This window comes from Trematomus bernacchii, unplaced genomic scaffold (genome assembly GCF_902827165.1).
Source record: "Trematomus bernacchii unplaced genomic scaffold, fTreBer1.1, whole genome shotgun sequence".
Classification (NCBI taxonomy): domain Eukaryota; kingdom Metazoa; phylum Chordata; class Actinopteri; order Perciformes; family Nototheniidae; genus Trematomus; species Trematomus bernacchii.
The window spans coordinates 15,123,201-15,136,228 of record NW_022988043.1 but is presented as its reverse complement, the minus strand read 5'-3'; the positions used below and the strand labels follow the sequence as shown (position 1 = coordinate 15,136,228).

General features: G+C 38.9%; 1 protein-coding gene across 1 annotated transcript in view; it reads left to right on the top strand.

The window, feature by feature from the left end:
• nos1 (nitric oxide synthase 1 (neuronal)) overlaps positions 1 to 12,750 on the top strand; it is a 40,299-nt gene extending 27,549 nt beyond the window's left edge. The window contains exons 20-29 of the mRNA XM_034117532.1: positions 523 to 601; positions 802 to 995; positions 1,733 to 1,902; positions 3,525 to 3,735; positions 5,511 to 5,598; positions 6,266 to 6,387; positions 6,662 to 6,810; positions 7,508 to 7,702; positions 8,462 to 8,580; positions 9,732 to 12,750. Of these exons, the coding sequence (XP_033973423.1) occupies positions 523 to 601; positions 802 to 995; positions 1,733 to 1,902; positions 3,525 to 3,735; positions 5,511 to 5,598; positions 6,266 to 6,387; positions 6,662 to 6,810; positions 7,508 to 7,702; positions 8,462 to 8,580; positions 9,732 to 9,747 (1,343 nt within the window). The 3' untranslated portion in view covers positions 9,748 to 12,750. The remainder of the gene's footprint in view (positions 1 to 522; positions 602 to 801; positions 996 to 1,732; positions 1,903 to 3,524; positions 3,736 to 5,510; positions 5,599 to 6,265; positions 6,388 to 6,661; positions 6,811 to 7,507; positions 7,703 to 8,461; positions 8,581 to 9,731) is intronic.
• The last annotated feature ends 278 nt before the right edge of the window (positions 12,751 to 13,028 follow it).

Genomic DNA, 13,028 nt, shown 5'->3' with positions numbered 1-13,028 from the left:
ATTTGGTCATTTTCTTTAGCTGTTGGACTCTTTTGCATTATAAAGAGAAGGGGGGTTACTGTAGTTAATTTACCCAGCCTTATAGGTGGTCAAAAAAGTCAGTCTTTGAGTTCAGTATGACAAAAAACACAACATACCATTATTGGTTGTTGTTTTAGTAATATAATTTGTGTCAATTACTTAGTTACAATTTTAGTTTAGTTACTAGTTTGAGTTACTTTGGCCAAGGTTACAGGAATTTATTTGCTACATTATTTATACAGCCAAACTTTGATTTGATTTCTTAATCTTTGTTGGAATTTTTTTTTTGTAGCATAATTTGTTTCTGTAAATGATTTACAATTAAATTATTGAAAAAAACAAACCATAACATTATGACGAATTCTTCTTTTGGAGGGGGGGTCACAAAGGGCTCTAAGCTCAATGTTACAGGGGCACTGGCTCCTGTTGGGCCCCCCTTAGAGCCGCCCATGGAACAGTCTGTTTCTGTGAAAATATAATTGTGTTTATGTCTACCAACAGCATTGCACAGTGTTCACAAGAAGATGGTGTACGGTGCAAAGATGCTAGAATCTCAAAATTTGCAAAGTTCTAAATCCAAGTAAGTATGTTTTAAAACAGGACAATAATAAGTCACATGTTAACGGTTTTGTAAGCTTGTAAAAATATATTCTTATTTGATGTAATGCACTCTGGTTTCCAACTCATTCATTTGGTTTAATGTGCTGCACAAACTAAATGGAACAGACTGAAAATGGTGCGTCGACTCGTTATTCCCTAAATGTTGTATCTCTTTTGCAGTCGCTCCACCATATTTGTGCGGCTCCACACTAACAACCATGACAAGCTGAGCTACCAGCCCGGCGACCATCTGGGCATCTTCCCTGGCAACCACGAGGACCTGGTGACAGCACTCATGGATAAACTGGAAGACGCTCCGCCTGTCAATCAAATTGTGAAAGTGGAGTTCCTGGATGAGAGGAACACTGCCCTAGGTGGGTGATGCTATCAGCAACGTCATGGTACTTTACGGATACGGCAGGCGTGCAAACTGGAGGGCAGCAGTTGGAATCTGGGCAGGATGTCCTAATCTGAACATGAATAAGAAACAGACTCTCTTGAATCAACAGACGAGATGAAGTCAGACACAGTTGTGGTGACACCGTGTGACATAAGTGTGATTTTAACTGTGGCTGTGAAGCAAGGTGTTTTTCAAGCACATCACATGAGCTTAAACAAACGTTACCTTAAGACATAAAGCCATCCTGTGTCGTGGCATTTATAAGCAGCATATAAGAACTTTACTAATAAATAAATAAAATAATAAATTAAAGATTATAATTCTTCATATGAAGCTAATTTAATAAAGTTTCAATAGGTATTGAAAACCTGAAAACACAGTATCACATAGTCTTGACTATATATAATATGTAGTACGTGATATGTAATTGCCTATGAACAACTAAGTATGTAATACCATTGTGTGCCCTTTTGGTGCTGTGCAGACAAATGGGTTTATTTGTGATTTTTCAGTGAATTTTCAGGCCAGAAAAAAAAGTATTCAAAGGTAGAAGCGTAAACTCTGCATGGAGTTAAGGGGAATTCACAGTTGGGTGTTGTTCGATGAATTTTCTGTGGGTTCCACACCACTAGCTCATCAGTTACACATTTGATGCACTGAGGATGAAAAATATGAATGAATGCAGCTTGAATCTTTTTTTCCTTACGACAGGTGTTATCACTAACTGGACCAATGAAACTCGGATCCCTCCCTGCACCATCTACCAGGCCTTCCAGTACTTCCTGGACATCACCACCCCACCGAGCCCTGTGCTGCTGCAGCAGTTTGCTGCTCTGGCAACCAATGACAAACAGAAAAAGAAACTAGAGGTCCTCAGCAAGGTAAATTCAGTCTAACTGAGCTAAATGTTGGATTTGCAATGTATGTGCGTAGGCTGTATCCTAAATTAGGCTCTCTTTTCTTGCGTGCCAAATGTATGCAGATATTTATACTAAAGCACATTTTGAAGCACATTTCTAGAAAGAGTCGACATGTGTTTAAGGCACAACAATAACCAACGCATTTCTCATGTTTGCCATCAGAATATGGGACATGGTTTTCTGTGTCTGAATGCCGATTTGTTGCACTTTGCTCCGACAGAAATATGTACAGCAGGAGTGAGCTGGCGCCAAATTATAGCCGTTGTTCGTTCTATCTCAGAGCCATTCCCCCATGCAGTGCCTCCCACAATTCACTCTCCATTTCTGTCAATGTGTGGAGAAGGCTGGCTGAGGCCAAGCAGTGACTCATATGCTCATACGTCGAATCATTGTCACCAAAGCAAGAGGAATTCAGAAACAGTACTGTAGAATCAGCACTGCAGATAATTTTAATTTGTATATGCCCTAATTTCAAGCACATTTCCGGACTAAAGCATGGATCTCTGACATTCCTAGTCTTTTTAATCATATCAAGCATTCGAGAACATTCAAGCTGTTAAGTTTATTTTGTTATTGTGTTCTTTTTATGTATTTTCAAAAGCACGAAAGAGGGAATTGCCTTAAAAATGATTGCATATTCATAAGAAATCTCAAAACAGTTCATGAAAAGACCCCCTGAAACCCCATCTGTGCATCAAGGTTAAAAAAACACAGGCCCAAGAATATTTTCTTTGTTAAACTTTTGCTAATTGTTCACACCGCGCTTTTAACAGTGCTTCGCCTTTTATAATGGAACCACACAAGGCTTCTTCAAGGGCACTGTGTCGCTCATTAGCACTTTGAAAACAAAGCAAAAGTTGGGGATATATCAACGTTTTTAAGCCTTGTGGCAGTGCTCTAAATAAATCCCACCCAAATGTAAGTGATGACACACTAAAACAGTTGGGCAGTGAATGGTGAATGGCTCCGCTTGTGGCTGCCTCCTGCTCTCGAGTCAGACGTTTTCCCTAAGAGGAAACCACCCCCTATTTTCTTTCTGTAATCATGGCAGCTACTCGGGTTTCTTAATTAGGACAACAACTAACTTAGACAGAAATTAAATCTGATACATATCCATCTGAACTTATCCAGTGCTGCAATGAAACTAAGTACATGAACTCATGTGCCATACTTAAGTACTATTTTGACACAATCTTACTTTGAGTAATTCTATGTTATGCTACATTATACTTCCCCACTGCTTCATTTCAGAGGCAAATATCTAACTTTTTACTCCTCTGCTGTATCTTGTAACTAAAATCGGCTCCACATTGAAAAACTCCAACATTAAAAGGCTTTTACATATATGTATTGGGTAAAAAACAGGATAGTATCATGATGTTTTACCATATATAAAGAGATGTTCTGCATTAAGACTACTTAAACTGTATTTAGTAGTATATACTTTATGTTCATATACCTGATAATAATTCTGTCTCCAATAAACATGTTACATTTAGGACTGTTACTTGTAATTAAGTATTTACTCTAGTAAAGGATCCAAGTACTTCTTCAACCTCTGTCTTTTTCTCATCACCCCCCAGGGCTTGCAGGAGTACGAGGAGTGGAAGTGGTTCAATGATCCGACGCTGGTGGAGGTGCTGGAGGAGTTCCCCTCCATTCAGATGCCCTCCACTCTGCTGCTCACCCAGCTGCCCCTGCTGCAGCCTCGCTACTACTCCATCAGCTCCTCTCCAGACCTGCACCCAGGGGAGATCCACCTCACCGTGGCTGTGGTCTCTTACCGTGCTCGGGGTAAGGACCTACTACCCACTTGGCTCTCTGAGCATTAGTTGCTGTGTCTCCAAGGATTTTAAGACTGTGTGGGTTGTATCCGTTGGTATTTTCTGCTGCTCTCTTTGAGGATGAACTGTAATGCTCCCATTAGGCTTTTGAAGGTCTGGAATTGGTCTCTTTCTTTCTTGGCATTTTGTATTGCCACTTTCTTGACATTTCAACTAGCGCAACCATGATTGTGGTTTAAACTGTATTTAGCAGTAAGCATGGTTCCCTTGGGTCCTTAAAATAAGGAAAGTTTGTGAATTTGGTTGGGATAATCGGTACCACTTTACAAGGAGACTATCCTTATAAAGGATTCATAAAGGGTTTATAATTAGGTTGTAAACACTTTATTAATCATTAAGAACCATTTATAAACCAGTTCTAACATAGTTTTCACACATCAACACAGGCTCACTATTTTGCAAGATGTCTAAGTCTTATATCGACTACTTAGTGAATCAACTCAGTGAACAACAGATACCAAGGATGCTGGCTGATGAAGAAGGCTCACTATTTGGCAAGCAACCGGTCACAGTTGCCCTGTTTATCTCATGTCTTATAAAAGCTTATTAATGATTTATAAAGTGTTCACAGCCTAATTAATAAATGAATTCCAAACTATTCGTAAACCCTTTATGAGGGTAGTCTTATTGTAAAGTGGTACCGGATAATCATGCCATTAAAGTATTTGAATATGAATAGATATTGTTTCATAACAAATTCACCATTTATGCTTTCAACAAATATGAACACAATGAGAGTTTTGTTAAAAAATCATAAGCATGGTAGAAGTAATGACGAAATGGGTGAAGGCAAATAATAGAAGAGCTAGGAAAATCAGGTGAGTTCAGTAAATGACATCACCTTACTGCAATGCAGCCTTTAAAACCAGGCAAAGAGGTATGCCATATTACTATTGTACAATATGCAATATCTAGCATCATAACACAATATCGATATATCAACAGATTGCCCAGCCAAAGAATAGAATTGTCTTTTATGTTTGTATATTCAATGCCTGCTGTCTGCATGCGTCTCCTGCAGTTGCGTCATTGTTTCACAACCAACCCTGTTTAAATAATTTCACATGAACTAGCAATAAGAGCCTATCCTGTGTATATATTTTCCTTTAGTTCAGTTTGAGCCAAGGATAAAAGGCACTGTGCTGTGGCTCTTTCAAGGTTGCTGAAAAGACTCAGAGAGTCAAATGACTCAGCCTCTGTGAGAACCCTCCGATGGCTCAAAGAAAATTGATTGGAAGTTATCCTGGAAAGCCGGTCTGCTTCATAGGGCAACCAGACCACAACTGTAACTACAAGAAACGTAGATTTAGAAACGCCTCAGGAAGAGCCTATATCTACAAACATATTCTATTTACAGACACAAACACAAATAAGAGGAAACACTGCAGGTATATCAGTCTGTCTGACACTATATTAAAATGACTAGGCTATTCAAGTTCCGTGTATACTGTAGCATGAATATCACAAGGCTCTTATATTACAAACATTACCAGATGCTAACCCTGCTATTTTCTTTCATACGTGTAATTTGTACCCGTGGAAACAATATAACTATGATTGTAAAGGTAACCTTTGAATTCATGTAATTACCTTGAGGGGGAGAGCAGCCCTGGCCTTGGAAAACGTGTTGGGGCCACTCTTCTTCTGTTGGTTTTTGCTCTTAAAGAGAGTGGGAGGTGGAGAGCAATGGTAAAGTGCCTGCTTGGTAATAATCATCCCTTTCAGATGGAGTGGGACCTATTCACCATGGAGTGTGTTCCTCGTGGCTCAACAGCATAGAGAAGGGGGAGATGGTGCCATGCTTTGTCAGAGGGTAAATATCATAAAAACATTTTTTAATGTCAGCTGAGTCAGTATTGTTTGTTAAAAGAAAATGTTGACATTTTGAGGGAAAAAGCTAATCTTCTTTCTCAGAAAAGATAACACTTTCATGTCTGCATGCTAAATGTGAACTACCACCAGCAGCTAGCTTACTTAGCTGAGCACGAAGACAGAAAACAGGAAAACAGCTAGCTCATTCTAAAGTAACAAACTCTACAAACAAGCACCTCTAAAGCTCACTAATTAACATGTTTGATCTGAACATATTTATCAACAATAAAACAACCAAGCTGTTTCCCGGTCAGAGCCAGTAACTTCCTGGAGTCTCCACTGGTAGCATACCAAGTAATACAACCATATAAATCCATGTAAAACAGCCATTTATCATTATAGACTAGACAAACAAAACATAATGTGCTGATCAGTGGGCTTTGTACGTTTTTTGTTATTGTTGGACAGACCCAGGGCTGCTTCCAGTCTTTCTACTAAGCTAAGTCAGCCAGCTGCTGCAGTTTCATATTCAGCTGGCAGACACCAGAGATCATGTTCTTTTGTCAGACAATCCAGAAACAGAATACACTTTTTCCCAAATGTCGAAAGTTTAGTCATCACTTGTATTACATATTTGCTTCATGTTTTTGTCTAATGCATTACTTTAGTGCACCATCATTCCGACTTCCCAAAGACAACCAAGCACCTTGTATCCTGGTGGGCCCGGGAACAGGTATCGCCCCTTTCAGAAGCTTCTGGCAACAAAGACTATTTGACCTTGAACACAACGGTAGGTTGTTTTTCTCCTTCCTTATTTATTGTTATCTTTGAGAGGCGTTGCATTGGATTGTCACTGCTGAACATGAACTAGCTGAAGGAATGTTTTGATTGATGGCTTTATTATAAGAATATCAAGGATAAATGTGCACCTCGCATATATATCGCATTAATGGAAGTCGTATCAAATCCGTATCAGAGATCAAGATAATACACAACACAGCAGATTGTTTCTTCTTCATCACCATTCAGAGCAGCAAAGTAACTCTGATTGTCATATTTTTTAGTAATTGAGTCGTGCCCCATGACCCTGGTGTTCGGTTGTCGGCAGTCTGAGATGGACCACATCTACAAGGAGGAGACCATCCAGGCCAAGAACAAACAAGCGTTCAAGGAGCTCTACGCGGCCTATTCAAGAGAGCCCGACAAACCAAAGGTACAAGCACTAAACATTCCATAGCTGTGGATGAGTCAGCAAAATGTTGGGTCGCTGTGTGGGTTTAAAATGAGAGTAGAGGAAAGGCTGTATAAAAATGCTGTGCTTGTATTCAGGAGATAGTTCACTCCGATTCACATAATGAATGCGATTTTCTACAGTTGATCCCAAGGTAAAGTTATTATCTCTGCAGAGGAGGTTATGCTTTCGGTTAATTAGCAGGATTATGAAAATGAAGATGAAGATTGGTTAAAGGAAGAACACATTAATTGTAAAGCCCTTCCAAATCATGTGGTGGATACACTAGTAATGTTTAAATGCTGTTAACATTGTGAGATAGGGCATTTGTGCTGCTTTTATTTAATGTTGGAATAAGTGGACAAAATGTGTTCTTTGGGAAATTCCTCACTGTGGAAATGGAAATGCCCAAGGAGCACTTGACCGCACAATCCACCTTGGCTTAGGTCTGGACTTTCTAATTGACTTTTTATTTAGCATTTAGTTTGTATCCATCTTCTAGGTCCTCCTTATATAGAAAGATACTTTTCCAATGTATCCAACACGCTTTGAGCTTGCAGTTTGCTACTTTATTTAACTTTATTCCCTTTCTGTCATTGTACAGTACTTTGCTTCCCTTACTTGTCTCACACTTGACTTCCTAATTCACACCCATCATTCCCCATTGCCTCTCTGTCAGAAATACGTACAGGATGTACTGCGGGAGCAGCTGTCAGAGACTGTGTACCAGTGCCTGAGGGAGGAGGGAGGACACATCTACGTGTGTGGGGATGTTACAATGGCTGGGGATGTTCTCAAGACCATCCAGCAAATCATCAGGCAGCAAGGCAACATGACCCTGGAGGATGCTGGCTTCTTCCTCAGCAAGCTGCGGGTAAGAAAAAGTAGAGGTTACCGTGCAACATTATCACAATGATGTGCACCATTATAGGGTTGGAATATTGGTACTGTCGGGGTCAAAGGTTTGAATCCTAGATGAGCTGTGAAAAAAGTGAATATGAACAGGCGAGGTGTTACAGGTTAGCTTCTTCACATGAATGTAACTGAGTGCTAGCGTGGAGCAGTCGAAAAACAGAAGGCGTGTTGAGTCAGTATAACTTGTGAAAATGAAGGTTAAAAACACCCCCACTGGCTCATATTCATGTGTGAACTCAAGGGTAACGGGCTATAAATAGAAAAAATGACACGTTTCAACAAGCCTACAATTAACACACTTACATGTGTAGAATACAAATTGACTGAAGAGGCGTTTTTACTGTTCAGTGAATCTGTCTATTGTAACAACTGCAGGCATGTAAACACCGTCCGTAACTCTGTCTTTCTATATTGTAAGAGTGGATAAAGATATCTTTAAAATCTCTAAACTTTAAATAAAAAGTACAATTTACTTATACATTTTCAATTCTATGTATGATATTAAGACCCCCAAAGCGAACTAAGAAGTATTCTGAAACCATAATATATCTTAATTGCATGCTCTTATTGTAAGTCTCCTCTGGTTGTGTTTAAGATTTGATTATATATGGTATTCTTTTCTTTCTTTAAAATCAGTCCTGTGATTTACTGTGTAACAATATCCATTTCATATTCATGTCCCCTTTTCTCTTTACTTTCACCTTCCCACCGTATCCAGGATGAGAACCGCTACCATGAAGACATCTTTGGAGTCACCCTGCGGACCTATGAGGTCACCAACAGGCTTCGCTCAGAGTCCATAGCCTTCATTGAGGAGAGCAAAAAGGACTCGGATGAGTAAGTGTGTTATTCCATTTTCCCTAGGGTAATTCAAAAGTTTATCCTAAAGCCAATATGTATGTCCTTAGTACATTTCAAGGCAATAATCTTAGTGGATAAAGACGTATCTTGCCTGTAACCTTTTGGCTTTTGCATGACACGAAAGGCATCCATAGTAATGGTATAGTAACTTTCCCAGTAGATTTTGACATATCTTATCTACAAATGGATAGTTGGGGTCAAGGGGTCACCAGAAACAGAAGGATTCATCCGCTATGAGTCATAAATATAAGCATCATTTCTTATAAACTATCTTCCTCAGTTATTGACCAAGGGCCTAGCCTTTTGCTAATTTAGTTATCCAAACCTGCTGACTCAGGCATGAATCATTTAAAAAAAAATATTTCTACATTCATGTCCCCCTTTGCTTCATCATTCATCTTTTGGATTCGTTGTGGAATTTAGGACGCATGGTAATGTCTTTAACCTTGAAACCAGGATTACTCACTTAACTAATCTGCAACACAGCTGAACAGCGTGGGATGCTTAAGATCTATGATGTGTTTTAGTAATCAATCTTATTTATTTTTTATTTACCAGACATCATTTTTGAACCACTCAGATATGCCAGCTGGGTAACTCATATTATAAGAGAGAAAATGTGTTTTTGGCACAGCCCATTTAGATTTATCTCATTGATTGACTAGGGCAGTTTTTCCTCTGAAAGACATTTGTATAACTCCAATCTCCAACCTGTAGTTGTTGGCGGCCCCGATGTGTTATCACTCCTCGTTTCAGATGAAAACAGAGTGGGTAACCATAGAAACCCATGGAGAGGGGCCTTTAAACTAACAGGATTAGAGTGAAAGCGAGTGGGTCTGCTCCATTTCTGTTTTTGTTTCCGTCGTCATTTGTGCACATTGAAGATTAGACACTTCATATACTCTTGCCATGAGAGCAAAACAAGGGCCCTACATATCCACTATGGCTCATTAAGCCCCAACATAATGCATCACAGACGATGGCTCCTGTGTGGATTGTCACTTGAATTTCACATTTGGCCATCAAAGCCCCGGTTCGTTGGATGAGTAATGACTGTAACATCTCTATTTCCATGTCTCTGCTCTCTCTGTCCATCTTTCTGTCTCTCCTTCTGTCTCCTCTCTCAGGGTTTTCTGCGTGTAGGTCCGTGAAGCGGCGGCTTTCTGTCAACAACCAATCTGGAGGACACAGCAACACTGGTTAAAAAATACTGTGCCAATTTTTGTACTGTAAAAAAAAAGAAAACAGGTTTCTTTCTTTTTTTTATACCACTTTAATGTTTTTGTTGGGCTCTGCGATTTTGTCTGTAGCAAGTTGGAAATGTTCTGTTCTCTGAAAATCTGTTTTGCTTGTTGATGATACTTCCAAAAATTATTAATTGATCATTTTGATTCATAATGTGTGCACCTAGTGTAATGACCTGCCTCATTGTGAATGCATGACCAAGAAGAGAATATACTCAAGAAATATAATATACTCGGTGTTATTGTTACAGTTAAAAGGCTTTTATTGGGGTTTCCTATTCTACGAGTTAAAGTATGGCATTGATAACAAACCCGCAGATGTTTCAGAAATACGAATTAAAGGGACATTCAGAAAGGATTCAGGGCTGGTCAAATCTATTGGAGCTGGGGTTTTATTTTCAATTAGTTTAATGAAAAAGTCAAATGGAAGAGATGATTCAAAGATGTACAGGCATGCAGATAGAAACAACTGAAAGACAGATATTGTGCAAGCACATTTGGCATGCTAACAGGCTGCCCTGATTATGAAAACAGCTATTTTGTCACAGCCTAAACTACCATATTATATATCTATTTACTGGCACTCAATCAAAGCGCATCAGCCACTCAGCTCTCTTTTTATTGGCCTATCCATTCTCCCAACATTATTATGGTACTCTGTCTCCCAGCTGGTGCTTGTCCCACCAACAGCAGCTGCATAGGAATTTGGAGGTCAACCAAGAAGCAAAAAGGCTTAACCTGATTCATATTTAAAGAACTCTAATCAATTAATTTTCAGATTTTAACTATCTAATCATTGATGTGTTCAATCAAATATTATCCTAATCATATATCAATCATATAATCATGCTAGATGCAACATTGTTTTGACATTTCTTGATTTGCATATTATTGTTCAATGATCGAATCATTAGTTTATAAGTTAAAGGTGTTATTTTGGGTATACATTGATCTCTATTGCCAGGAGTAAGATGAGAATATTGATGCCACTACTTTTTGCTATGGTTAATGAGAAGCTACATTCAACAGCCCGTTTGAGGCATTCAGACAGACAAAGCAAGGATTCCTTTGATTCAGGGGTGTTCTTTCATGTCTAAATGCAGCATTAGCTTAGCATAAACACTGGAAACCTAGGGAAATGCAACAATATCTCCCTACCAGTGCCCTAAAGGTGAACTTGTTTTCCCCCGTCACCCTGCGTTATGATATGGGGACATTACATATGTGGTTAAACTCCATTATGCTAAACTAAGACCTGTGTCCTCATTTGTTGACATGTTTTTCCTGCCATCTGTGGTAGCAGAAGTATATTACACAAATCAGAGTTAAAACAACATGGCAGTCATCTCGACACACCAATCCTACAGCCAATTCTGAAAAAATGGAGGCTTGGTGTAAGTCGTATGATTTGTTATAGTTTACTTTTTATTGGCTTCTAACAAAAGTGACCATAGCACAACATCAATCTTTTCATCTTACTCTGTGAAAACGTTTCCTTTAAAAATGACATGTAACAAAACAATTTAAGCTATTGAGTTTTGAAATGTGCATTTATCCACATCACAACCCCCTATTCCTCTTGCCTTACATTAACTATCTGCCTAGATACAGCATATTCATTCTCTTTTGTCCCTCTGCATGATTGTGCACAACCCTAGGCTTACACGCCACCCTTTCACTGTGACCTCACACACCTGCTCAGTAGCATCCGCATGCGTGTGTATGTGCGCGTATGTGCCATAACAATTCAGAAGTGTGCATCTCTATACGAGTGGGTTTCAAACATGCATGTGCTCAGGTGTATGTTTTACATGACGATTCTGCTTGTTGTTTGTTACCTTGTCAAACTTGTCACCTTTAAAATAAGCATGAATTTGTTGCTCTGTGAGTCACACAAGCCTGCAAATCTTACAGATGGTGTTTTGGTGACAGGAAACTGCCCACATGGCTTTTTAAGTTTTGATCTCAGCAGTTCAGTACTATTGTTATGATAAGTTCCAGTGATGTTTTTCATTCAGGGACAAAAGGCAATCCCACTGCCGCTGTGGTCATTTTCTGCTTTCCAATGCATCAGGTTTGTAAATTGAATATATTGGTGGAGGGGCCACATTGTTTATTGATCACCCACTCTGCAGTAACTTGTGGCTTTTCTTGTCTGTTCCCTTTATTTGTCTTTGATTCAAATTAAAGGTAACTGTTAGCATGATAAACAGATTTCAATGTGATTTTCAAACGTCCCTCACAGCTTTTCGTTTTCTAAATTATCTTTTATTTACTGCCTGCATAAAGAGGGGGATACCCCACGTCCCCACTGTTGTTCAATCTGGATGAATGTCTCCTCTGTATAATTTGTTTTCAACACATTTAGTTTCATTGGAATGGGAGCCGTCAAGAAAACGTCTGTGATGTCAAATGTGCAGCAAGACAAACAATTGATACATATAGCTTCTATATATAGCTTCTATAGATATATATTCAAAGTATAAAATACAAAGAGTACTACTTCGATCTTTTCTAAGAATGTATTTTGATTATGTAAAGGAGCACTTTGATTCTGCTTGATTTTAAAAAAAGGACAAAAAAAAAGCCTATTCTGCGGTTTAGGGATAAAACAGCAGCATTGACTAAATGCATGGCGATCTTCTCTCTCCTGTGTATATTTTAAAAGCTCTGTCTATTTACCAGCACTGTGTCAGTCAGTGAGACTGTATTGTGATGGGGGAGGGGGTTTATTTTTCTGTGTTTGCATATTGCTGCTACTATAAACAACTCTGATCCAATCAGCCTCTGCTATAATGACCTTTGTTGTGTAATTGATTGAGGATATTCCATTTTAATGCATCCACTGCAAGGACTTTGCATTTACTTTCAAATAAAGAGAAACATTTACAGAATATGTCAACACATGTGTTTTGTCTGTGATTCTTGTTTATATAAGAGAGAAGCGGGACTGAAAAGGTTTATTCCTGCAGTAGAACTTGTTTAAGTTTGAAGCGTTTTAGATGAAGGTCAGATTTAGATGTTGATACAAACAAGCCATTTGCTTCCACTGTTCTTCCTGCCTCTTTAAGTGCTGGTAGTCATGGCTTAGAGAGTCTAAACTCAGAGCACAAATACCTCTCATCGCCATGGAAACGTGTCAACATAACAAGAGGTCCAAACTTTACAATAAAGGACTCT